The sequence below is a fragment of the Trachypithecus francoisi genome, unplaced genomic scaffold, assembly GCF_009764315.1.
Source record: "Trachypithecus francoisi isolate TF-2019V2 unplaced genomic scaffold, Tfra_2.0 Lachesis_group8, whole genome shotgun sequence".
Lineage (NCBI taxonomy): Eukaryota > Metazoa > Chordata > Mammalia > Primates > Cercopithecidae > Trachypithecus > Trachypithecus francoisi.
This window is the reverse complement of record NW_022681473.1, coordinates 75,535,698-75,563,695: the sequence shown is the minus strand read 5'-3', so window position 1 is coordinate 75,563,695 and position 27,998 is coordinate 75,535,698. Positions and strand designations below refer to the sequence as shown.

The following is a 27,998-nucleotide window of genomic DNA, read 5'->3' as shown; positions in this document are numbered from 1 at the left end:
AAATACAAACTTTTCTCGTCAAAATAGAAATCACACTGCCAGCTTCAAAGGACTATTTACTTCCTCCTACAGGTTACCAAGAATCAGAATATAGGAGCTAAGTTAATCATGGATATCCTTTATTGAGCCCATACTATTTATCATTGTGCTGAAGCAATTTGGATGAATTACTTTATTTAATCTTTAGGACTATTCAAGAAGGAAAGTGTGCTCATTTCTATTTTAAGGAAGAGGAGACTGGTTTCGGGAATTTTGCTTAAGGCCAGTTGGTCACTGGAGGAGCTGGGATTTTGATGAGTACAGCATATTGAAAGATAATTTTTGGCGACTGAGTGCCAGGTGCTGGGGTAGGCACTAAGAAAAAGCATAAAGAAGCATGTGTACTGCCCTGGAAGAGCCCTCATACAGTCTAAGGGCAATAATAAATGATAATAATAATTACATATACTGTGATCACAGGGGAATGACATAGGTAGTATCTAGCCCTGCCTGGTGGTAAGGGTTGGGTTGGCGGGGAGGACTCCTAGGGATGATTAATTTCCTCAGGTGGAGAAAAGGGAGAAGGGGTTGAGACAGCATCGTGTAGAAAGCATAGAGGTATTTTTAAATGCCCAGAATACTTGGGGGAATCATAGCAGCTGGGAAGAGGTGAAGAGAAGCATGTGTGCAGATAAAACTGTAAACAGTAGGTTGGGGCCATAATATAGGGGACCTTGAAAGCCAGGCTGGCCCGTTATATGAGAGAGAGGGAGGGGCACGAGAGGAGGGGCAAACGTACAAACGGAAGCCACGGACCCAGCCCGCGTTTTCCCACCCAGATCCGCGCTGCTCTGCGAGGGGCCTGGTGCGCATGCGTGCCGACCCTCACGCCGCTCTACCGCTCCTCCTACCTTCCGTAACCTGCAAGTCCTAGCTCGGCTTATCCACTCCAAACTGCGGCCTCGTGGTCATCCTTGGGGCCTAAGTTTTGCGCCCAGCCTGCTGGGAGAAGTCCCATGGGCAGAGGCCGAACAGTTCTGGAGCAGGCTGAGGGCCGTTTGGGTATGAATCCCGGAATTCCGGGTACTGGAGTTGGTCTAGAAGGGGAGTGGGCTCCAGGGACTCCACGTTACGTGGGGGAAGAGCGCGTCTGGAAGATCGCGTCGGGGGAGTAGGGCAGGGGGTAGGGGCGCGTGTCCCCCAAAACTCGGGCGCAGGGGAAAGAGCCCAGTTGCCCTGGTCTGAGGACCATAGTTGTTCCAAGCTGTGCTAAGGAACACATACGTTTGATTCTTATTTGCCGTTTTGTAGATCCTAAGTCGTCAGATACGGGCCATTTAATAGGATTCACCCTAATACCCTTTTGAAAAATTTTGAAAGTGGGAAATGAGAGTAGAAAATCAAAGATAGATGCCTCTGAAGAACAACCGCAGAAGAGCCCACAACATAGGCCAAGAGGAATGTGCACCTATCATGTGTCAGTTGCTTTTCATTCCGCCCTCATAACAACTCTTCAAGGGAGGTTCAGTTATCACAGTTTTACAGGTGAAAAAAGGGAGACTCAGGGTGACTTGTCCAAAGCCAGGAAGGTTTGGAGAGGCAAGAGTGAGTTTTGAACCTAAGGCCCTGGGTATGCCGCCTACACAGGCCCCCACACCTGGTTTAATGCTCACTGTTGCTGTCGTGAAATTCTTACTAATTTTTTAACAAGTGGCCCCATATTTTAATTTTTGTTCTGGGTACTATCAAGGAAGTAGCTGGGCCTGTTTTCTGGCTCTAAAACCCATGCTCCAGAAGGAGCAAACTCCTTCTTACGAGCCTTAAAAAGGCATTGTTTTCTTCCTCTGTGCTCCATAGTACTTTATATTCCACTCTGTCAGTCCTCATATTTAATCTGTGACCCAGAGCCACATCAGGGGATAAACAGCCAGTTTATCTATTATGGTATGTTGCTCTATTAAGTGATGCTTATCACTGGAACAAAGTGACAAAATGTAAATCGGCCTCCTCCAAACTACTGCCTTTGAAATTTAAGCAGACCTATATCCCTGCTGAATTTTTCTGCAACATCTACAAGCAGTAACTATCAAATGAAAGCAGAACAGAGATCCTAAAAGCAAATAATGTATGAGTAGTGCCATGTAGCTGATAGGTGTGACTTTTTGCTACCTAAACTGTGAGCTCTTCAGTGTGCCCTAAGGAACTTGTCTGGTTCCAAAAAATTATTAAAGAGAGCTTGAAAAGAGGAGAGCTACAGGAGAAGTGAACTGACTGGTATTTTCAGAATACTAACTCTGCTTCAGTTAGAAAAAATGAATTCAAGTTAGTTTGTTTCTAGTAAACAAAATATTAATAGAAAATCTTTGTCAACCTGACTCCATATATTAAACAATTATTTAAAGAAAGTTGTTTGAAGGAGTACCTGCCCAGGTGCCTGCTGTTCTATTCAGCCCTCCTTTCCCCAGGTGTCGATGAGGTAGCTGTGGCTGAGTCAGGTCAGGGATATTCTGCTTTCTACTATGACGAGACCAACAGAGCTGGGCAGACTTGAGATACCACCTCTTGGCCCACAAAGAAAAGAGGACGATGACTCTTAACTGCTCCCCTAAAAGCCTACCCTCCCCCTTCAGACAGCTTGTCTGCCAGTGTCATTGGCCAAAATTGGGTCATATGCAAATACCTCAGCCAAGCATCTTCATAGGGCATGTTGCCAGCATGGTTGATTTAGACCAATCAGGATCCACCCTGAGATGGGAATGAGGCCAGTCTGTGCCACATAGTGGAAAGGACTACCTGGCAAAGGCAGGACTCTGCCAGCAGGAATGAAGGAGGATGGATGTTGGATGGTCCATCAATAGTGCCTTCTGTGCTACATCTGTTTAGACTGCCAGAGCCTTATCAGACAGGGAGCCTTTTTAAATCCTTAATCACAAGTCTTGGCCTCTTAAAAAAGTTATTGGAATTTGGGGAAGTGGCTGAGAATAAGCTTTTCTAATTATTGTGTAAATTGGATGTTACTTTCTAAACACTAAAAACATTAAACTTAGGGAAACCTAAAGCTCTACAGATGAGTCTCCCTACTTGATGCTGTTCTAAAACCTCCTGTTTATTCCACTTGGGAAAAATGAATACAAGAAAAAAACTTGTTCTTGCACAGATCTGTCTGGTCATTCATTATACATTCAACTGACTACGGTGCCCTCACAACACCCTTAATCCCCAGTCCCACAGAGGGACTCCTACCTTAGCTACTTGCCAGACAGTTCCCACTTAATGCTGTAATCCACTCTTATTTGTACTAGTCTAAAATAATCTTCGCTTTCATGTTTAAGGTTATTCATTACATCATTGTTACAGCAAAAGATTGGAAATAGCTTACATACCATCAATAGGGAACAGGTTATATGAACTATGGATCCTTCACACTTTGGAACACAATGCAACTGTAAAACAAAAGGAAAAGGAAGATGTTAATGTATTGATATAGAACTATCTCCAGGATATATGCAGAAAAAAAAACAAAAAGCTATAGAGCAATATCCATATAGTACTATATTCTGTGTAAGGAGGAGAGGAGGAGGGGTATTAGCATGCAAACATTTCCAGCTGCATAAATAAATATTGGAAAAAAAGTTGTTATTAGTGGTGTGGAAGCATAAAGGGAATGAGGTGGTCAGGGATAGGAATGGGAAAGAAACTTCTTAATGTATACCATTTTATATCATTTGACTTTTGAACTATGTGAATATATTACCCATTCAATTGAAAACAAAAATAAAAGAATCTTCCACATATCTGTTTAACTTCCCAATAAGCTATATTTCTGTTTAGGCGATTCAAAAGCCTGCACATTTTCCCCTCTCCAAGAACTGGGTAGGCACGGCATATTTTAGATAAAGCCAAATATGGCGTGACAGATCTGGGTCAGGACATTCAGCTGGAAGCTGCTGCTTTCACAAATGTTCAACAACATATGCCTAATGACAATATCTTTTTCTTCCCTAAAGAATGCCTCTCGATGATTAGTATTTCTCTCCTAAAGATTTGGATGTGTTATCTTCTTTCATGGATTTTCACATGTCTGTATAAATCTTAGATTCTAGAGAGCCTGTTTTCTTATATATTCAAGCTTTTAGGCTTTTGGTAGTCATTTTTGTTTTTATGCTGACATACCAACAAAAGGTAGAGGAGGTAGATCAGCCATTCTGATCTTTCATTTCTGATCTTTCTGATCCTAATTACTAACTCATTCACTGAATATATTGCATTAATTTAACAAATATTTATTGAGAGTCTGTTAGCCAAGACACTGTGCTAAGTGGTGGGATACAATGTGAGCAAGATGGAGACCTTATCTTCACCCACTTTGCATCTTTCTGGATGAGAAAAATGCTGAACAATAGGAGGACATGGAAGTGCATAGCAGGGTCCTCCAACCTAATGTAGGAGTGATTAGAGGAAGCTTTTCCTGGAGGTAGATTTAAGGTATCTGTAGAATGTGTAAAAACTGTCCAAGAGGCCGGGCGCGGTGGCTCAAGCCTGTAATCCCAGCACTTTGGGAGGCCGAGACGGGTGGATCACGAGGTCAGGAGATCGAGACCATCCTGGCTAACACGGTGAAACCCCGTCTCTACTAAAAATACAAAAACTAGCCGGGCGAGATGGCGGGCGCCTGTAGTCCCAGCTACTCGGGAGGCTGAGGCAGGAGAATGGCGTAAACCCGGGAGGCGGAGCTTGCAGTGAGCTGAGATCCGGCCACTGCACTCCAGCCTGGGCGACAGAGCGAGACTCCACCTCAAAAAAAAAAAAAAAAAAAAAAAAAAAAACTGTCCAAGAGAAGAGGAAAACATGAGAGTACAGTAGCTTGGAAAGCTTCACAGTACCTCCTGTTCCTGATCAAGAAAACTGCCTTTCCCAACAGCTGTACCATTCAGGGCTACAGAATAAGCAGCTCCAAATAGATTCAAGAGATTCTCTGGTCAGATTAATCCCATTATGCTCACATCCACATTTACATTAGTCCTTTCCAGAAGTCTGAGCCTTCATAATCTTACTCAATCCTTCCCCTCCCCCACCACCATTCCCATGCAAACTCTTTGACTGAACCCTTTGGAGACTCAGATCTATGATCAGGAAACCAGCTGAAGTATTAGTGCAGTAAGCAAAAGGGTGCATTGGCATAAGACTGCCTAGATTCAAATCCTGACTGTTACTGGGTGACCTTAAATTAGGTCTTAGCGGGTGAAGAGGTAACCAGAAAGCTAAAATCTTCAGTAAGGAAGAGATATGAGGATGACATGGCATGAATTTCAAATTGGTATAACCATACGAAGAAAAGAATTATCCAAAAGGCTTTAGAAAACGGTATTTTCAATGAATATCCTTAATGGAGTATATTCCAAGGACAAATTGAACTGCAAAGAAATCTTAGTAAATTTCATTCTTTAGCTTGTTAGTTGTAATATTGGCATTATATGAACATTTTTATATATATTGAAGCGAAAGCAAAAAATGATTATGTTATTGTTGCTAGGGAGAAAATTTTCAAGACTTAAGTGCAGGTATTTTAAAAGTTAAGTAAAAAATTATTTAATGTTTAATTTGAATTTAAAATACCAGTCTAAACCCCTGACAGTCTTTCTGTTAAAAAAAAAAAATACATATTCCCTAGCTCTGTCAGCTGAAATGCCTAGAAGCAATAAAAATCCAATGCAATGAGCATCCCTAGGGCCTGTTTCTGGCCTTCCAAAACTGTTTTCCACTAAATTGAAGAAAGGCTCCCTGGAGGAGAGGCTGACTTCAGAACTGGTGTAGGAAAACTACAAGATAAACCTGAAAAATCTAGGTGTGTCAGAAAGCAAATTAACTATCAGAAACTAATGGAGTTCTGTCAAATAGACAAGAGAGCTAAATTGGAGGGGCTCTCAGTGGCCAAAGATGATTGATTTGAGCACCAAAATATATAACCACAATTGAGTGAAACACTGAATATCTTGATACACCCCTCAAAAAGATTAATTACAATTAAAGAGAATTAATTGAACATTTATTCTACCTTGTCTGTTCTCTGTATTTCAGGAAAACAAAATGGCTCCTAAGTAATGAAAGTTGCTTTTCACAGAATAATACCAGATAAAAGTAAAAAGGCATTTTAAAAATAATTGTGTAACCTTGACTGAAATAACTTAGGAACTGATCATCATTAGATGAAACCATTAGGAGAAAGGTTAATGGGGAATTTTGCAGTGGGGGAATTAGACTGTCACCACTTGAAAACATTGATCAATCTTAGCATCACTAATAACAGGACAGCTAAGTATTGTGTGCCTCCTGGTGTAATGCAGTATGCAGAGCAGCACCTCCTAGGAAGTATTCTTGCCAAAAATGTTGAACCTTAAGATAATTAAGCCCTAAGAACTAACTTCCCATTTACAGAAAATATGTGGGCTATTGGGATAAGTAAAATAACACCACAAGAAAGCAAACAGACAAATCTAGAATATGAGACATTCAATAGGACAATTGACCTGGTTTCACACAAAAGGCATTTGGGAAAGGGAGTGGGGGGATTGCTGTCCTAGATTAAAAGAAATTTAAGAGACATAACAACCAACTGGGATGTGTAGAATTGTTTGGGTCCTGATTAAATTAAGTCATCTGTAGATAGACATTTTTGAGACTACTGAATGTGGACTAAATGATATCAAGAAATCCATAATAATTTTATTAGTTGTAATCATGGCATTGTGATTATAGAAAAAAATGACTTAGGCTGGTGGCTCACACCTGTAATCCCAGCACTTTGAGAGGCCAAGGCGGGTGGATCACCTGAGGTCAGGAGTTCAAGACCAGCCTGGCCAACATGGTGAAACTCCTCCTCTACTGAAAATACAAAAAAATTAGCCAGTTGTGGTGGCTGGTGCCTGTAATCCCAGCTACTCGGGAGACTGAGGCAGGAGAATCGCTTGAACCTGGGAGGCGGAGGTTGCAGTGAGCCAAGATTGCGTTACTACATTCCAGCCTGGTAACAGACCGACACTCTGTCTCAGAAAAAAAAAAAAAAAAAAAGATTTTACAGTCAAACACGGTGGCTCACACCTGTAATTCCAGCAGTTTGGAAGGCCGAGGCAAGCGGATTGCTTGAACCCAGAAGCGTGAGACCAACCTGGGCAACATGACGAAATCCCGTCTCTACAAAAAAAAAAAAAAAAAATAGGAAAAATAGCCTGGTGTGGTGACTTGCAACTGTAGTCCCAGCTACTCAGGAGGCTGAGGTAGGAGGACCACCTGAGCCCAGGGTGGTCGAGGCTTCAGTGAGCCATGTTTGAGCCACTGCAGTCCAGCCTGGGTGACAAAGTGACACCCTCTCTCCAAAAAAAAAAAAGAAAAGCAAAAAATGACATTATAGTTAAGGATGTACACTGCCATGTATAGGGATGAAACGACATGATGTCTAGGATTTATTTACTTTAAAATATTTCAGTAATAAAAAAGGAGATAAAGCAAGTGTGGAAAAATCTTGATAATGTTAAATCTGGATGATGAGTCTATAAGGATTCTGTGTACTATTCTCTTCAGTTTTGTGTCAGAGTACAAATTTTCAGTATTTAAGAAATTTAAATTTTAAAAGTTTTGGGGTTTATAAAGGAGAGAGCAGAAGGAATGATTTGGAATTGGCAATGAGAAGTAAGAGTACAACAGCCAAGTTCTGACTCCGAGGTGCCTGTTGTGGTGAGAGAGGAAACAACTTCCACTTGAGAAGTGGAGTTCTTGATATCAGAATATAAAAAGCTTTGCTCTTAGCCTTCCAAATCTTTCCTGCTCAAACTTCTATGCCTGCTCTCTTTCCCCCACTGAAATAGCAATTCTCAACTTGAGTGGCAGCAACTGTGAGGTTTGATTAGTTGGGACATATACTAGTAATTTCTCACTATTTCAGTTGGTTACAAATGATGATCATTTTAAAATAAAACAAAATGTATTCCACATTAGTCCACAATAGTATAATTCTCATTCAGTTGCATTCAGAAATGCTTTCTTGAGAAGGAGTTAGAGGAGTGGAAATATAATACAGCTAGCACACTGGGAATTGCACATTTCATGCAAATATGTATGTAGTGCTTGTAAAGACAATCCAGCAGTGCCCTAGACATTGTCAATCACCTGATTCTTCAATTTTCATCCAGTCATAATGTCCCGTCTCACTACCCCTTACACATTATACTTCATGGGTAAACAGGCAAACTATAGTAGAATGAGCACCCTCATCTTTGTACTACTGGCATACCTTGTTTTATTGCATTTCACTTCTGCTTCACATATATGGCATTTTTTACAAATTGAAGGTTTGTGGCAACCATAAGTTGAGTACGTCTATCAGCACCATTTTTCCAACAGCATGTGTTCACTTTGTGTCTCTGTGGTTTGTAACTCTTACATTATTTCAGGCTTTTTCATTATTAATGTCTCTGTCATGGGGATCTGTGATCATTGATCTTTGATATTACTATTGTAATTGTTTTGGGGTGCTATGAACAGTACCCATATAAGATGGCAAACTTAATTGATGAATGTTGTGTGTGTTCCGACTGCCACTGACTGGCCATTCTCCAGTTTCTCTCCCTCTCCTTGGGTCTCCTTATTCCTGAGACACAACAATATTGTAATTAGGCCAATTGATAATTCTACAATGGCCTCTAAGTGTTCAAGTGAAAGAGTTATACATCTCTCACTTTAAGCCAAAAGCTAGAAATGATTAAACTTAGTGAGGAAGGTGTGTTGAAAGCAGAGACAGGCTGAAAACTTGGCCTTTTGCACTAGTTAGCCAAGTCATGAATGCAGAGGAAACATTTTTGAAGGAAAAAAATTTGAAGGAAATTAAAAAGGGCCACTTCAGTAAACACATGAATGATAGGAAAATAAAACATCCTTATTGCTGACATGGAGAAAGTTTTAGTGATCTGGATAGAAGATCAAACCAGCCAAGACATTCCTTTAAGCCAAAGCCAAACCCAGAGCAAGGCCCTAGCTGTTTTCAATTCTATGAAGGCTGAAAGAGGCGAGGAAGCTGCAGAAGAAAAGCTGGAAGCTAGCAGAAGCTAGAAGAGGTTGGTTCATGAGGTTTGGATATTCTGAAGGAGAGAGGAGAAGAAATGATTTGGAATTAGCAATGAGAAGTAAAAGCACCACAGCCAAGTTAGAGAGAAAAACCCATCTCTATAACATAGAAGTGCAAGGTGAAGCAGCAAGTTTTCCAGAAGATCCAGCTGAGATAATTGATGAAAGTGGCTACACTAAACAACAGATTTTCACTGTGGACAAAAAGGCCTTTTATTGGAAGAAGATGTCCTCCAAGGCTTTAGTAGTTAGAGAAGTCAATGCCTGGCATCAAAGCTTTAAAGGACAGGCTGACCCTCTTATTAGGGGCTAATGGGCTAATGTAGCTGGTGACTTTAAGTTGAAGCCAGTGCTCACATTTACCCTTCCAAAAATCCTAGGGCCTTCAAGAATTATGCCAAATCTGCTTTGCCTGTGCTCTATAAGTGGAATGACAAAGCCTGAATGAGAGCACATCTATCTACAGCATGGTTTACTGAATATTTTAAGCCCACTGTTGAGAACCACTGCTCAGAAAAAAGGATTCCTTTCCAAATGTTACTGCTCATTGACAACGCAGTTACTCAAGAGCTATAATTAAGATTTACAAGGAGATTTAAGTTTTTATGCCTGCTAAGACAACATCCACTCTGCAGGCCATGAATCAAGGAGTTCTTCAACTTTGAAATCTTATTGTTTCGGAAATACATTAAGGCAAAGCTGCCATACATAGTGATTCCTCTCATCAATCTAAGCAAAATAAATTGAAAACCTTCTGGAAAGGATTCACCATTCTAGATGCCATTAAGAACATTTGTTTGGAAGTTTGAAAGACGATTCCATCCTTTATGGATGACTTAGAAGGATTCAAGACTTTAGTGGAGGAAATAACTGCAGATGTGATAGAAGTAAGAAGAGAGCTAGGATTAAAGTTGGAGCTAGATGTGACTGAATTACTGCAATCTCATGATAACACTTGACTGGATGAGAAGTTTCTTCTTATGGATGAGCCAAGAAAAATGGATGGTTTCTTGTAATGGAATCTATTCTTGGTGAAGATGCTGTGAACATTGTTTGAATGACAACAAACGATTTAGAATATTACATAAACTTAGTTGATAAAGCAGCAGCAGGGTTGGAGAGAATTTAATCCAATTTTGAAAGAAGTTCTCCCATAGGCAAAATGGTATCAAACAACATCACGTGCTATAGAGAAATCTTTCATGAAAGGAAGGGTCAATTGATGCTGCAAACTTTATTGTCATATTTTAAGAAATGCCACAGTTACCCCAACCTTCAGCAACCACTACCTTAATGAGTCAGTAGTCATCAACATTGAGGCAAGACCCTCCACCAGCAAAAGGATTATGACTCACTGAAGGCTCAGATGATTGTTAGCATTTTTAGCAATAAAATATTTTTAACTTAAGGTATGCACATTTCAAAGACATAATGCTGTTGCACACTCTGTAGACTACAGTATAGTGTAAACATTTGTATGCACTAGGATACCAGAACATTCACATGACTCACTTTATTATGATATTCACTTTATTGTGGTGGTCTGGAATTAAATCTGCAGTATCTCCGAGGTATGCCTGTACATTTGTCATTCTGCTGTATCTACTCAGAAAAACACTAACCCATTCCCTGCTATCACTGCTTCAGTTCTCTGCTATGGAAAATCCAGTAAATGTATATTGGTGCTGGAGTACCATAAAGTCGTGGTCTTTAGGGAGGATCTGATAGACTTGGACTCATCTATTCCAATCACCCTTTCAATGTGCTTTTCTGTGTTGCAGAAATGTAAAAGCTGAAACAAAAGAAACACAGAAACAAACTATATTTGCCAGACTCCTCTGCAGCCATATTTGGAAGGTGCAAATGAGGCAAGGATCCTTGGTTTCCTCTTTTTGCCACTGCAGCTTCCAAGTATATTCTTGTGGAGACATCGGGTTTTTCTGCAACAGCATCTCGATGTCCATTCACTAACTTTATAGGATGTGGTAGCCAGCCCCTTAAGACAGGCTTTCTAGTGATTCTTGTCTCCTAGTATTCATGTCCTTGTCTCATCCTCTCCCAGCACGAATAAGGTCTGACTCATGTGACCAAAAGAATCTTACATAAGTGATGGTATATCATCTCTGAGGCTAGGTCATAAAAGACATTGGTGCTTCTTCCTTGGTCTCATGGACCATTTGCTCTAGGTGAAGACAGCCACCGTGAAGTGTAGATACTCACACAGCTCTGTGGATGGGCCCACACAGAGGAGGAACTGAAACCTCCCTCCATGACCAACGAGTTAGCCACACGAACGAGCCACTTGGAAGCGGATTCTTTAGCACCATTCAAGCTTTCCAGAGGACTGCAGTCCAAGCCAAAATCTGACTAAACCCCATGAGGATTTCAGAGCCAGAACTAACTAGCTAAGCCACTTAAAAATTTCTGACCAACAGAAAATGTGAGCAACAATAAATGTTTATTGTTTTAAACCACAGTAATAAACAAGTGCTTATTCTTGGATGTTTGTCCTTTTTTAAGTTTTGGGTAACTTGTTAGGTAGCAATAGATAGTCAATAGTTGGGATTGAGCTGGGCGCGGTGGCTCACACCTGTAATCCTAACATTTTGGGAGGCCAAGGCGGGTGAATTACCTGAGGTCAGGAGCTCAAGACCAGCCTGACCAATATGGTGAAACCCCGTTTCAATTAAAAATACAAAAATTAGCTGGGCATGGTTGTGGGCACCTGTAATCCCAGCTACTCGGGAGACTGAGGCAGAATTGCTTGAACCCGGGAGGTGGAAGTTGCAGTGAGCCGAGATCAAGCCATTGCACTCAAGCCCGGGTGACAGAGTGAGACTCTGTCTCAAAAAAAAAAAAAAAAAAGAAAAGAAAAAAAAAGAAAGAAAGGAAAGAAAGAAAGGAAGGAAGGAAGGAAGAAAGAAAGGAATAGTTGGGGTTGAGAATTTGGGGAGCAGCAGTTTTCCTTATCCCTAAATCACAGCTAAAGCAGAGTTTTTTGAAGTCTACATTCCAGCTGTCTATTTTACCACGTTTCCAACGGGGGCAGAGATACTAGCTACCAAGTAGGCGTATTTGGCAATATTGTGCTGAGAGGCATTCTTGATAATCCAGTCTAATGCCCACTCCTCCCTCCAGTCTTTCCAATGACTTTTAAAGCACTACATTCTCTGAATTAAATTTCATTCCTCCTAAAGTAGCTAAGTTGGTTTCTGTTTCCTGTAGTTGAGCACTGAATGATACAACAGGCTCAGCTAGATTCTCGGCGTGTTTGGTTAGCCTCTCTTCATCTCCTTTAACAGTTTTACTGAATGGCTGCCATGACAAAGCAGTACCCAAAATCAGGTGGTTTAAAATAACAGAAATTTATTGTCTCATGGTTCTGGGGGCTAGAAGTCCAAAACCAAGGTGTTGGCAAGACCTTGATTTCTCCAGTGGCTTTGGGGGAGAATTTTTCCTTGCCTCTTCCAGTTTCTGATGTTTGCTAGCAATTCTTGGCATTCCTTGGCTTGTAGACACATCATTCCAGTCACATGGTGGTTATGGTTTGGCTGTGTTTCCACCCAGGTGTCATCTTAAATTGTAGCTCCATAATCCCCACATGTTGTGGAAGGGACTTGGTGGGAGGTGATTGAATCACGGGGGAGGGTTTTTCCCTTGCTGTTCTCATGATAGTGCATAAGTCTCACGAGATCTGATGGTTTTATAAAGGGCAGTTTCCCTGCATATGCCCTCTTGCCTGCACTATGTAAGATATGCCTTTGCTTCTCCTTGGCCTTCCCACATGATTGTGAGGCCTCCCTAGCCATGTGGAGCTGTGAGTCCATTAAACCTCTTTTTCTTTATAAATTACCTAGTCTCAGGCAGTTCTTTATAGCAGTGTGAGAATGGACTAATACAGTAAATTGGTCCTGGGTAGTGGGGCACTGCTGTAAAGATACTTTAAAATGTGGAAGCAACTTTGGAACTGGGTAACAGGCAGAGATTGGAATAGTTTGGAGGGCTCAGAAGAAGACAGAAACATGTGGGAAAGTTTAGAACTTCCTAGAGACTTGTTGAATGGCTTTGATCAAAATGCTGATGTGATAACACTAAGAAGTCCTAGCTGAGGTGGTCTCAGATGGAGATGACAAATTTGTTGGGAACTGGAGCAAAGGTGACTCTTCTTATGCTTTGGCAAAGAGACTGGTGGCATTTTGCCCCTGCCCTAGAGGTTTGTGGAACTTTGAACTTGAGAGAGATGATTTAGGGTATCTGGCAGAAGAAATTTCTAAGTAGCAATGAATTCAAGAGGAAGCAGAACATAAAAGTTTGGAAAATTTGCAGCCCGATGATGCAGTAGGAAAGAAAAAACTCATTTTCTTGGGAGAAATTCAAGCTGGCTGCAGAAATTTGCATAAGTAACCAGGAGCAACATATTAATCACCAAGACAATGGAGAGAATGTCTCCAGGGCATGTTAGAGATCTTCGAAGCAGCCCCTCCCATGACAGGCCCAGAGGCCTAGGAATATAAAATAGTTTCATAGGCTGGGCCTAGGGCCCCATGCTGTGTGCAGCCTAGGTTCTTGGTGCTCTGCATCTCAGCTGCTCCAGCTGTGGCTAAAAAAGGCCAAGGTACAGGCTCAGGCTATGGCTTCAGAGGGTGCAAGCCCTAAGCCTTGGCGGCTTCCATGTGATATTGAGCCTGTGGGTGCATAGAAGTCAAGAATTGAGGTTTGGCAACCTCCACCTAGATTTTAGAGGATGTATGGAAACACTTGGCTGTCCAGGCATAAGTTTGCTGCAGGAGCAGGGCTTCCACGGAGAACCTCTGCTAGGGCAGTGCGGAAGGGAAGTGTGGGGTCAGAGTTCCCACACAGAGTCTACACTGGGGCACTGCCTAGTGGAACTGTGAGAAGAAGGCCACCATCCTCCAGACCCCAGAATGGTAGCTCTAGCAACAGCTTGCACTGTGCACTGAAAAAGCTGCAGTCAGTGCCGATGCATGAAAGCTGCCAGGAGGGGGCCTGGACCCTGCAAAGCCACAGGGATGGAGCTGCTCAAGACCATGGTAACCCTCCTCTTCCATCAGTGTGACCTGGGTGTGAGACATGGAGTCAAAGGAGATCATTATGGAGATTTAAGATTTGACTGCCCTGCTGGATTATGGACTTGCATGGGGCCTGTAGCTCCTTTGTTATGGCCAAGTTCTGTCATTTGGAATGGGTGCATTTACCCAATGCCTGTACCTGCATTGTATCTAGGAAGTAACTAACTTGCTTTTGATTTTTCAGGCTTGTAGGCAGAAAGGACTTGCCTTGCCTCCGATGAGACTTTGGATTGTGGACTTTTGAGTTAATGCTGAATGGGGGTCTGTTGGGATGGCATGATTGGTTTTGAAATGTGAGGACATGAGATTTGGGAGGGGCCAGGAGCAGAATTATGTTGTTTGGCTGCGTCCCAACCCAAATGTCATCTTGAAATGTAGCTCCCATAATCCCCACATGTCATGGAAGCGACCCAGTGGGAAGTAATTGAATCATGGGGGCAGGATTTTTCTATGCTTTTCTCACTGTAGTGAATAAGTCTCACAAGATCTGATGGTTTTGTAAAGGGCAGTTCCCCTACATATGCTCTCTTGCCTACTGCCATGTAACACATACCTTTGCTTCTCCTTTGCCTTCCACCGTGATTGTGAGGCCTCCCCAGCCATGTGGAACTGTGAGTCCATTAAACCTCTTTTTGTTTATAAATTACCCAGTCTTGGGCAGTTCTTTGCAGCAGTGTGAGAATGGATTAATACACATGCTTATACTCTGCCTATGTGTCTTTCCATTGTCTTCCCTTTGTGTTTGTCTCTATGTACAAATGTTTTCTTTTTATAAGGGCAAAAATCATGCTGAATTAGAACCCACCCTAATAAGCTAATTTTAGCTTTATTATCTCTGTAAATATCCAATTGCCAAATAAGGTCACATTCTAAGGTACTAGGGATTAGGACTTCGACATGTCATTTTTGAGGGACACAATCTAATCTATGTCAACTCCTATCCTCCTCTTCACTCTTAGCTGACAACCTTTTCTTCTAATCTATCTAGATATTGATGCTACATTGTATTCTGGTGCTCCAGCTGAAAAATTTATGCATGTCTCAGGGGACGAGTTGACATTCTTTTCCTATGTTTGGAAAATCTATGGTTAAAGAACTTGAGAGGCCTGGTGTGGTGGCTCACGCCTGTAATCCAGCATTTTGGGAGGCTGAGGCAGGTGGATCACGAGGTCAGATCGAGACCATCCTGGCTAACACGGGGAAACCCCATCTCTACTAAATATACAAAAAATTAGCTGGGTGTGGTGGCGGGCACCTGTAGTCCCAGCCACTCAGTAGGCAGAGGCAGGAGAATGGTGTGAACCCAGGAGGCAGAGTTTGCAGTTAGCAGAGATTGCGCCACTGTACTCCAGCCTGGGTGATAGAGCGAGACTCTGTCTCAAAAAACAAACAAACAAACAAAAAACTTTGGGATCTTATTGTGGGAGGATTAAAATGTTAAGAGGAAATAAAGAATGCAAAACAAAGTATCAATGGCCCTACATGTCTTAAATTAATTTTCATTTTGTATTACATGCTTGCTAGAAACTTTCAGGATTTTTCTTCTTTCAAGTTCCAATGAAATGCTTGTGTGTTTACAAACATGTAATTAGTCTGGGCATGGTGGCTCACACCTGTAATCCCAGCACTTTGGGAGGCCGAGATGGGTAGATCATGAGGTCAGGAGTTCAAGACCAGCCTGGCCAACATGGTGAAACCCCGTCTCTACTAAAAAATACAAAAATTAGCCAGGCATGGTGGCAAGCACCTGTAATCCCAGCCACTTGGAAGGCTGAGGCAGGAGAATCGCTTGAACCTGGGAGGCAGAGGTTGTAGTGAGCTGAGATCATGCTACTGCACTCTAGCCTGGGCAACAGAGTGAGACTCTGTCTCAAAACAAACAAACAAAAAACATTTAATTAATTCAGTTGTAAATAGTGTGTATACAAACAGATGTCCTATGATTTCTCTTCTTACCCACTCTGCTCCAACCTTTTTGTCTTTCTTTCTTAACACACTATTGAGGTTTCAGCTGAAATTTTGTTTCCTCAGAGAATTGTCCATTGGCTATCCAATCTAAAATAATTATAGATTTATTTTCAATTGGGTGACCCTTTAAAAAAATCTCTGTATAGCATTTTTATAAAACTTTCCTATTTATTTGCTGTCTTCTCTCATTACAAAGTCGGCTCCATGAGAACTTTATCGACTTTGCCCATCATTATACCCACAATGCTTATAACAAGATCTAGCTCAAAGTAGACCGTGTGTGTGTGTGTGTGTGTGTGTGTGTGTGTGTGTAGAATGACTGAATAAATTATTTTCTTGCTTTGGTCTTGCAGTTCTAAACAAATGCAGAATAATGTAGGTACGTGAGATGGGTCAAGTTTTGCAAAACCTTTATTTAGCTATGAGAAGCTGAACAGATGTTTTTCAAACTGCCTCCCCAATATACAAAACCCAATACACAGAGTTATAAAGTTTAGGCTTCTCTCACAATTATCTTACGCTAGTGAACCTCACACAGTTTTTACATGGCTTTATAGCTCCTTCCCCCCAAAGACTTGGAGTATAGTTGAATCCTGACACATACTGCAAGTCATTTAATAAAATAGCCATTCATGTTGTTAAAATCTCCATATAAAATACAAATAGGAGCATGTTTCTTAATCTAATAAAAATACTAATCTCAAGTCAATAGCTTCAGATAGTAAAGGCGTTCCTGTTCAAGTCAGGAATAAGACAAGGAAGTTTGCTATAAACACTATTATTAGACATAAATCTGAAAGTGCTATTATATTATCAGTCAAGATAATAATATTGCAAAGAAGGAAGCAAAATCGTCATATATAAGGTTATATAATTATTAAAAATTGATAAATAAGCTGAATATTAAAACAAGAAAGTTTGGTGCACTAGTCAGTTAAAAATTTAAGAAAAGGCCGGGTGCAGTGGCTCAAGCCTGTAATCGCAGCACTTTGGGAGGCCGAAGTGGGCGGATCATGAGGTCAGGAGATCGAGACCATCCTGGCTAACACGGTGAAACCCCGTCTCTACTAAAAAATACAAAAAACTAGCTGGGCGAGGTGGTGGGCGCCTGTAGTCCCAGCTACTCGAATGGCTTAAACCCGGGAGGCGGAGCTTGCAGTGAGCTGAGATCTGGCCACTGCACTCCAGCCTGGGCGGCAGAGCAAGACTGTCTCAAAAAAAAAAAAAAAAAAAAATTTTAAGAAAAAAGATAAATAGCTCTCCTACATAGTAACAATAACCATTTAGAAATAGAACGGAAGAAATAATCTATTTTATGCAAAGTTTGCATAAAAACTTGGTAAAGTTTGCATAAAAACTAGATAAAAGAAATGAATACATTTAATGCAATTTCCATAAAAATTCTAGCTTTTTTGAACTTGGAAAGTCTTCTAAAGTTATGTGGAGAAATAAATACTTAAGTACAGCTAGAAAATTCTGAGAAAATAAAAGCAACAAAGAGGGACTTGCCATATGAGATACGAAAATGTAATGTAAACTCCAATAAAAAGTGGAGTGATTTTGCTTCTGGAATTGCAGAACTGATCAATAAAATAGATAAAGACCAGAAATAGATCCAAGTGTATGTAAGAATTTAATATATGGCACACGTTGGGAAGTTAGTGGGACAAGTATGGATTATTCAATGAATTGATAAGTGGATTTTTTTTTTTTTTTTAAGACATAGTCTTACTCTGTCACCCAGGCTGGGTGGAGTGCAGTGGCATGATCTTGGCTTACTGCAACCTCCGCCTCCAAGGTTCAAGTGATTCTCGGGCCTCAGCCTCCCAAGTAGCTGGGATTACATGCATGTGCCACCACACCCGGCTAAATTTTTTTCTAATTTTTTGTATTTTTAATAGAGATCAGGTTTCACCATGTTGGCCAGGCTGGTCTCGAACTCCTGGCCTTAAGTGTTCCGCCTGCCTCGGCCTCCCAAAGTGCTGGGATTACAGGTGTGAGCCGCTGAGTCCGGTCTTTGATAAATTGACTATTTAAAAATTACTGCCTAAAAACAACTTTACAACTCCAATCCTAGTAAATAGTAAAGTTATTTTTTAAAAAAGTTGGAAAATATAAGAGGCAAAGGGATATTTTCCTTATAATGTAAAGAGTTCACATAAATCAAGAAGAAAAAAGACAAACATCTTCCCTGAATAACATTTTCCCCTACTTCAAAGATAAATGGGTTAGGGAAGTGAAAATCCTATTCACATTAGAAGTCAGTTGGTCATGTGACAAACATTCAACCTTCCAATAATCAAGGAAAAGCAAATCTGGGAGGTTGCGGTGGCTCACGCCCAAATCCCAGCACTTTGGGAGGCTGACGCAGGCAGATCACCTGAGGCGGGCAGATCACCTGAGGCCAGGAGTTCAAGACCAGCCTTGCCAATATGGTGAAACCCCATCTCTACTAAAAGTACAAAAAATTAGCCAGGCGAGGTGGTGGGTGGGGTTGCTGGGCAGGGGTTGGTGTCTCTCTATGTTGCCAAGGCTGGTCTCAAACTCCTGGGCTCGGGCAATCCTCCTGCCTCGGCCTCCCAAAGTGCTGGGATTACAGGCGTGAGCCACCACACCTGGCCAAATCATGTGTATTTAAAATAAAATTTTGTAATTTAAAAAATATAATCAATCAATCAATCAATAATATTGAATTTTGCCTAAGGGGAAAATGCAGTTGAATGGAATTACCAGCCATACAAAACACCTGTACTCAAGGGAGGCCAGAGTATACATATATCACCTTGAACTGTGTGCTCTTATACTTTAGCAAAATCTTTCCTAATGGAATGTTAAGCAGGACAAGGAGTCCTTTTATTTATTCTTCTAGATACCACAGGTCATACTTTTTTCACACCTTGAAATAATTGTTTTCATTGAGTTGAGCTTTAGTGTTATGCCTTCAGTCAAAACTGTAGACTTTATTCACTCACTCAATAAATATTTGTTGAAGCCTGTGCAGTGTACCAAGCATGTTTCTCAATATTTAGGACCTGTCAGTGTTCAACTTTCCTGGAACTTGCTTTCTGTCTCTCTTAAGAAATACTGTATAGAAGCAGCTATCCTTGAGGATATCTGCTGCATTATTCAGTATCCTAAAGAGAAGTTTCTTTAAGATTTAAGAACTAGAAAAGTGGTTAAAGAATTCATATATACTTTACTCATGAATAAAGGAGAATTCATTTCTCTTTTTTTGTTTGGGCTGTCAGGAAACAATTTTAGCCCAACTCAAACAACTGAGTAAGATATTGCATCCATCCAATTCCAGTATTAACCGTTTCCCCTTTCAGAACTCCTTCTCTTCCTAGTTCATCTTTTTTTTGGCCTTACTTTTTAAAAATTCAAAATGTTTTGTTTTACTACATTCTAATGTACTTGTAAACTGCTTCAAATCTCAGATCTCTTGTGGGATGTGAACCTAAATATCTGTATTTGTAAACTGCTTCAAATCTCAAATCCCTTGTGGGATGTGAACCTAAATAACAAACAGAAAAGGTCTCTAAAATAAAAGATGTGCATTGAGAATAGAGCATTTCAATGGGAAAACGCATGCCACAGTAAACTATGTGTGTATTCAGGAAGATGAAGGAAGATGGAAGGTTTTAAAGGAAAAAAAATGAGGATGGTTACACATTGTTTTGAAATAATTATCTTGGCTACAAAGGTCAATAACAAGGGTGACGTCAGTTCAAGGTTGGACAGGCAGCTTCTGGGCAGACATCCTTGCAGAGGTTTTGTATAAGGTCGTGATGGTTTTTGTGCAACATTGTGGTTTTTGCAGTCTTTGTTTTCAGGCATACAAGCGTGAGTACCCTCTCTTCATAGCCTTTCCTGGCTCTATGTGTCAGAGTTTTTGTTCGTTACCCAAATGCAGTTAAGTCAGTACTGAATGGATCTTGGCTCAAGTGAAAATACCTACTTGTAAAAAATGGCATGAACAACCGAAGACAATTTTTGTAAGGAACGTTATATTCTACATTCCTTTTGCTTTGTTTTTTTTTTTTTTTTAAATTGACAAATAATAACTGTCATATTCATGGGGTACATAGTGATGTTTCCATACATATGGAATGTAGTGATCAGGTTAGGGTAATTAGCATATCCATTATCCAACTGAGGACATCTAGTATGGCCCAGGTATTAAATAGTATTAGTAAACTATTGTTAATTTTCTGAAGACTTGGTAATAGTATTATGATTATGAAAAAAAGTCCTACTAGATGCACACTGAAGTACGCAGGGGTGTGGTGTCTTATCTGCAACTTTAGGATGATTCAGCAAAAAAAATTTGCAAGCATTTATGTAAAGATAAAGCAAATATGGCAAAATATGTTGAACTGTTGAGTCTGGGTATTGGGCGGTATTATTGAATTAGGGTGGATAAATATAGAGTCTGTTATTTTTGCTGCAGTTATTATGACGTCACTAGAAGGCTGGAATTATTCCCACTCCAAAGCACCCTGAAACCTCGCGATATTACGGCCTGGTGGCGCGCGAAACGCGGTGGGCGGGGCTGGGGCGAAAACCACTGACTTCCGGCCAGGCCGTTGTCTGGGTGGCGCGGTCGAGTCATCGCTGGGCCTCACCGCTTCGTTCTCCCGACCCTCCCCGCGCCCTGGCGCGGGGGGTCGACTAGCCAAGTGAGGCGGGAGGCGACTCGGACCTTTCCCTGCATTTCGTTTCGGCCAGTGCCGGGGGCTACCCGCCCTGGGGCCTGGGATCCTTGGGGTCCGTGAGGCCCACTCTTAGCGGCCGGGGCCTACCGCGGCCCGCCGCCGGCCCTCATGAGGCATAGCCTGACTAAGCTGCTGGCAGCCTCGGGCAGCAACTCCCCAACCCGCAGTGAGAGCCCAGCCCCGGCTGCAACCTGCTCGCTGCCCTCGGACCTCACCCGGGCGGCAGCGGGGGAGGAGGAGACGGCGGCGGCCGGATCTCCCGGCCGCAAGCAGCAGCTCGGCGACGAAGGGGAGTTGGAAGCCGGGAGGGGGAGCCGCGGCGGGGTGGCCGTGCGCGCGCCCTCGCCCGAGGAGATGGAGGAGGAAGCGATCGCCAGCCTCCCCGGAGAAGAGACGGAGGATATGGACTTTCTGTCTGGGCTGGAACTGGCGGATCTCCTAGACCCCCGGCAACCGGACTGGCACCTGGACCCCGGGCTTAGCTCGCCGGGGCCTCTCTCCTCGTCTGGCGGAGGCTCGGATAGCGGCGGCCTGTGGAGAGGGGAGGATGACGATGAGGCCGCGGCTGCTGAAATGCAGCGCTTCTCTGACCTGCTGCAAAGGCTGTTAAACGGTATCGGAGGCTGCAGCAGCAGTAGTGACAGTGGCATCGCCGAAAAGAGGCGGAAAAAGTCCCCAGGAGGAGGCGGCGGTGGCGGCAGCGGTAACGACAACAACCAGGCGGCGACAAAGAGTCCCCGGAAGGCGGCGGCGGCCGCTGCCCGCCTTAATCGGCTGAAGAAGAAGGAGTACGTGATGGGGCTGGAGAGTCGAGTCCGGGGTCTGGCAGCCGAGAACCAGGAACTGCGGGCCGAGAATCGGGAGCTGGGCAAACGCGTACAGGCACTGCAGGAGGAGAGTCGCTACCTACGGGCAGTCTTAGCCAACGAGACTGGACTGGCTCGCTTGCTGAGCCGGCTGAGCGGCGTGGGACTGCGGCTGACCACCTCGCTCTTCAGAGACTCGCCCGCCGGTGACCACGACTACGCTCTGCCGGTGGGAAAGCAGAAGCAGGACCTGCTGGAAGAGGACGACTCGGCGGGAGGAGTCTGTCTCCATGTGGACAAGGATAAGGTGTCGGTGGAGTTCTGCTCGGCGTGCGCCCGGAAGGCGTCGTCTTCTCTTAAAATGTAGGGTCAAGTAATCTGCTCTTTATCCGCGTTTACCCCTTTCAACTCCCTTACACCATGTCAAACTTACCTTAGTGGGACATCTTCACCGGACACATTTCAGAGGAGAGAAAAAAAGTAATATTGAATCTTAAAGTGTTTAGCTAAAAGCATGAATGTGACACAGTAACCAACTCCTAATGATAACATGTGACTATTAAATCTCTCTGACAGTTTCTTTTTTAGGTGATTTCCTTCCTGCCAGGCTCCGTTGTAGGGGTTACAGAACAGTCGTTCCCGCCTCACATCCTGGTAAGGATCCATCTCTTCCCGTAACGCTCATGCTCTGCTGCTTAGTCTACTTTAATGGGCAACATCTCAGTCTGTGTGTGTGTGATTTTTTTTTTTTTTTCTGTTTTGGAAGGTGGGAGGGAAATCTAATTTGGGCCCTGTCCACCCTGGAAACAGACTTGTGCTGGTCAAGAATGTATTTAAGATGCCTCTTCTGGTTGAAATAGCTATTAATGTGTCCCCTTATTCAGACTTGCGTGTACCTAGCTCTTCTGTCCCCAGTGTGGACATGGCCTTGGATGACATCGGTTCCAACTGTACACTGAAACCTGCTTATAGAGATACAGTTTGGAGACAGTGAAACAGGTGAAGTTGAATGGAAGTTCCGAGTTGTACAAGGTGCAAATTGGAATTCCGATTTTAGGGCAACTTTTCAGAGGTTGACAATAAGTATTTGGGGCATGCACAAATGTGATAGTTATTTTGCTGGAGGTGACAGGTATCTCTGAAATATCAATGCCTTTTAGTTTTCAGTAGGAGATATAGAAACAGTCTATACGGAGTAACAGATTTTAGTATCTCACCTTTAGAGAAGTTGGAAATTAACATGCATATCAGATTCCTGTGTTTTAGTTAATTGGAGAATAAGAATGGTTAATATTTCTTTGAGGACCAGCAGTGATTACCCATCACTGAGTATGAATAAACTGTTGAACATCTTTATTTTTGTTGTACTAAAATTTTAGGTTAAATTTATATATGTATGATTAGATATTGAAGGTTGTGAAATGTGAATGAAAACGTGTAAAGTGAGGCTTCACAAAGAATCTTACTCTCTGTATTTCAAAAGTATTTGTCCTATTTTAGAATAATTTTTTAAATTGAGTGGTTCTGGCCACTTAAATAATACGATTGGCACTATTTTCCCAAAGGTGGGATTTATTCTTCCCTTGAATCTATTAACCAGTTGTATAAATTTGAGTTATGGTGTCCTTCAGTGTAAGAGGCATTAAGAAATTCTTTGTGAAACATCACTGCTTGATAAAGTATATACGTATTTAGCATCCTTGTTTTTCTTTGTGCTAAAGTGGATACAGCTGTTGGGGCAGAAGAGACGGGACCAGCTGCTGGCCACATTTCCTGCTTTATTTTAAAAGGTAGTATAAGAAATGAGGAAAAAGAGGTAATATCAGGGCTTCTGCTGTTTTTTATTTTTAAAATGTTCATAATTAAAAAGTATTTTCCAGCAGTCCAAAGATGTAAGTTATCTTACACATAAAATGTTTTATTTTGTTATTTGGTTATGAAAATGGAATCCTTGTTCTTGCACAACTGTAAATGTTTTGTTGCTAGATAATACGATTTGAGACCTGAATTGGTCTTTGGTTTCCAGTGCATCACAGCATATTTTGTAAAATCATCTACTACTGCACTTGAGCATGATGGGTAGTAGCCAAACTCACAACTTGGAGTGATGAACCTGCTTATACCTAAGGGCAGGAGCAAGCCCCTCACAATGCAGCTGCATGGGTTTTTAGTGCCTACTGAATTTTATATATATATACATATATATAAACCAAAAGTAGTTGGAAAGATTATTTGAAATGACTAATTTGTGCTATCTTTATGAAATATGTTAAATGTAGCTTTTTTGAAACAGAAGCCTTGAATTGAAATTTAACTAATACTTGAACATTTTGTATATATTTCTTTGTATATAATTTTGTGCAGTACCAATGACAAAAATATGGTGTCATAATAAAACCAGGTTTGTTGATCTTTTAGTTATGGGCTCAAAGAATTTATTCATCTCTAACATGACATTGGAAAATAATGGATGAAAATAGGAAAAATGATTGTTGTTAATGCTGACTGTGGGTCTTAAAAGGTTCTGGAAAGCAGGAAGTTCATTTTTCTAAAAACTAGAGCATTCTCTTGGAATATTTTCTTCCTTACGTCAATACTTTTCCTGCATTATTTGAAGTTGTGGGCTGGGGAGAAACAGCAGTCAAAGCTTTCTGAATTGAGATGCTTTGAAATTCCAAGTGTAGATTTTTAGAATGTCATTTTATAAATGGCAGTTTTTGGAATTACTTGATAAAGAACTTTTGAAAATGGAAAGATTAGTATGGCCTATTTTTAAAGCTGCTTTGTTAGGTTCCTTATGTTTTATTAACTGTCTTTTCTCAGTTTCCATTTCATTTTTTTTTCTAGTTTTGGTGACTTAGTGATTTTGTCATTTTTTACATCAACTTCATGGTCTTGTTTTTACATGGTAATTGCATGTATTTAGGATCTATCTAATAGGGGCTTTAAATAAATTTGGTCATATGTGTAAGCACATTTTACTGTAAATGTTTGGGTTTCTGAATTTAAACAGATCTGTTTATTTCAGTATGTAGTAAACAATATCTTAAAGTGTCCGACTCACTACTTGTTAATTAAAAAAGTTATGATTAATGTGAAACTGTTGTCTTACTATTTTTAGACAATTGTGTTCTGGATGATTAGCACATGGATAAAGGAGATTTCTGGCATATAAAATGGATTGTTTTTGAAATTTCTAGGTTTGGCTCTATTTACTATAATGATTGAAAACAATTTAGTATTTGGGTGACCCTTTTGTTTTTCTTCTAAATGTGCCTCTATGGTAGAATACAGAACTAGACTAAAGACGTAGCTTTTTAATATTTGTCTTCGATGGTGGCAGGAGTTCATACATTAATTGAACTAACACATCATATTTTGACCTACTATTTCTATCATATTGACTTACTGTTTCTGCACTTCCTTGACCAGACTTATCTTAAAAAGTCCACTTTCGTTAAAACATAGTCACACCTGATATAATCCAACAAAAAGTGTTCAAAATATTTTAAATATTTGTGCATTTTATAATCACTAAATTAATCTCTCTCTCTTCTCTTTAAACAGCTTAGCAGTGTCTGCAAAAACGAATCTTTTCCTACAACCTGTTAACTGACTGGACTGATGGTAACAAAGTAATTGTGAGAGCCATGTCGGTCAAAAATTTGGCATCTGCTGAAAAAAATGAATGCCATTTTCAAGTTCCCAAATTACTTCTATACTGATTTCACTTTCCAGAAATGGAGATATGAAAAGATTCTCTGGAATCCTTGAAAGACTTAATAGAGATACATGAGACTAAGTTAATCTTGGAACAAAATTACACTTTTTTTGTCTTTCATGGGAGTGATACTCAGTTATCGCATATCTTTACAAAATTGTAACCGTTGGAGAATTACAGTATTTCATCAAGAAATTAATTAGAGTTTTTAAATAATCAAGAGCATATTCTATGGAATTAACATTTAGTGGACTAGAATTACATAAGCAGGCCATCAGTGATCACAAGGCATATGAGTTTGTATTTATTTCCTGGAACATGAGAGGTAATTTGGAGTACAGACAGACACCCTGCTGAGTAGAATATAAAAGTTAATGTAAAGTTCTGAACGATAAAGAGTAGTCCTTTTAAATAGATGCATTGATTTGTATATCTCTGAAAAAGTTGATTATGATTAAATGTGTGGGTAGTTAATTAAAATTAGGGTAACAACCAGGATGTATGGATTCTGAGGTTTTGGCTTCTTGAGCTTTCTCTTGAGTACTTGATACTGTTTTTTGAATATTTTGAGGTTTCTAATTAATGGTATGCTAGTTTCTACTGTTTTATATAAAAATTTATCTAGTGTTGTATAAGGGCTTTAGTATTCTGGATGATGGGAGTGGCTTTTTGTGGCATATCGTTGTTTTACTTAATTGAAATTTTTTTCAGTTTATTACAAGTGTGAAAAAAACACTCAAAACTCTGGATTGTTTTATTTCATTTTTGTTGGATTATGTTAATACATTCCTTCACCTGGTTTAGATTGAGTCATTTTATCTTACTCATTTGGGAGATGTGCAGCTGATAGAAGAGGGATTGGGTAGGAGATTGGCTCTTACTTCATAATAAATATACAGTTGGTTATTGTATTATTCAAAACTTATTAAATCCAGTCAGTTTCTTATAATTTTAAGTGTATTCGGTGCCTGTGAAGCCAAGCAGCCAAGAGTATTCCCACTGGCGTAAAACTTAAGTGCTGATGCTCCCACAGTACAGCTAGTTATAATTCCAGAACCAAAGGCACCAACGTGATTTGGTGACCTTAACTACTACTTTGATAGAACAGACTGGGTAATTTACTGATAATGAGTCATTATCTTTTTAATATGTGATTACCTAGTTCAGCATTCTGAATGTGTAGTTTAAGGTCTCTCTGATTTAGTAAAATTTTAAAGCTAAATAATCTGATGACTCCTGAAAGTTTAATTGGTAGTATGACATGTATAAGTGACTTTTCCCCCAGACTCACAGCCAATACAAAGTTTTGAGACTCTAGTAAATGTTAATATTTTTGCTGTTTTTCTGAGCTGTTTTTTTTATTTACTTACCATCTAATCTAGGGACCAAAAAGGGAATTCTTCCATTAGAAATTTGTAGTGTTATGTTTGGCCAGCACAGTATTTTTCAGATTTGAATTTCAGTACCTTTATGTGTAGCCTCAGCACTCTCAACACCAGTCACTCTTTATTGTCTTAAAATACTCCATACTTTTTGTTGACCCAAAATTGTTGAATATTTTGCTTAGTTTTCACAATGAACTAATTGAAAAGTGTAGTTACTGTGTTGTAAACCTTTGTGTAGTTCTGTTAATATACTGATTTGGATTTTATTTATCTCAACTTCCTTTAGCGTCTGCCTCCAAATTTTGTCTTTGCTGTATACCCACTGAGATCTATTTCCTAGACCCCTCTGGCTCTTAGTGTACTATGGTTTGGGCTTTATAAAATATATTAATGTCTTAATTTAAATAGAATGTGAGCCCTCTTTTTTTCTTTAAAGCCAAATAACTACACAAAGTAAATTATAAAAGATTTAAATAGTTTGTCTACTGTGTCTAGACTGAAATATTAAAAATTGACTTAGGGTAGTTTACTTCAGGTGTTAGCTACAAATGACTAAATGTCCTTAAATAATGCAGATATCTGCTCTCTGAACAAAAATTTTGGCATAGTAAATTTGTTGCAACAGACTTAACATGCTTTATTGTTTATGTTGCTCATTTCTGCTAATGGAAAAGACAATTCAAAAATATGTGGCAGAGGACAGATTAGAAATACTTTTTGGTTACAGAAACCATTGTAAACTCATCCCCATTTATACATGGTATTATGCTAGGGAGTAATTGGACTAGGAATGTTTAAAGATAAGTAAGGAAACAATGTGTGCTCAGTTGTCAAAGAACTTAGTTATATCATTGGGCTTTGAATTATCTAAGTTGATTACACAATTCTATATTCTTAAGGAGTCTAACTGGGTACTTGGGTTAACATCAGAAATTACTTTTAATTCATTGTTTTTTCACTGTGATGAGTAGAACTCTGCTTTTAGTAAAAGTGACAGAATGTAGGTAAAATGGATGATTTGGGGTCAGAGCTTTTCATCTTGATATTTTAGCCTATAAAATAAACAGCTGTATTGTTTTGCCCTTTAAACATTATATATATATTTCTGTCTTTCTTTCCCTAGTTGTAAAAGTAAAGCATATTATTTATAGAAAACTTGGAATATCCTGAAAGGAATCAAGAAGAAAAGAAAAATCACCCTTATAACTATAAGCCAT

General features: G+C 40.5%; 1 protein-coding gene across 11 annotated transcripts; it reads left to right on the top strand.

The window, feature by feature from the left end:
• The first annotated feature begins 51 nt into the window (after positions 1-51).
• CREBZF (CREB/ATF bZIP transcription factor) lies at positions 52-27,870 on the top strand. Of its 11 annotated transcripts, XM_033206438.1 has the most exons (5): positions 20,626-22,038; positions 22,252-22,329; positions 22,560-22,674; positions 23,397-23,465; positions 25,243-27,870. In XM_033206438.1, the coding sequence occupies exons 1-2, from the start codon at positions 20,978-20,980 to the stop codon at positions 22,265-22,267; spliced, it is 1,077 nt and encodes a 358-aa protein (XP_033062329.1). In that variant the 5' UTR covers positions 20,626-20,977; the 3' UTR covers positions 22,268-22,329; positions 22,560-22,674; positions 23,397-23,465; positions 25,243-27,870. The 11 variants fall into 11 exon arrangements, 10 of the variants coding, with proteins under 10 accessions (XP_033062329.1, XP_033062327.1, XP_033062328.1 ...); XM_033206436.1 differs by having other exon boundaries at positions 22,252-22,674; XM_033206437.1 differs by having other exon boundaries at positions 23,397-27,186.
• Positions 27,871-27,998: the final 128 nt, after the last annotated feature.

Bases quoted from the DNA above. Each gene is read 5' to 3' on its own strand.
- CREBZF (XM_033206438.1), top strand. From the start codon at position 20,978: ATGAGGCATAGCCTGACTAAGCTGCTGGCAGCCTCGGGCAGCAACTCC.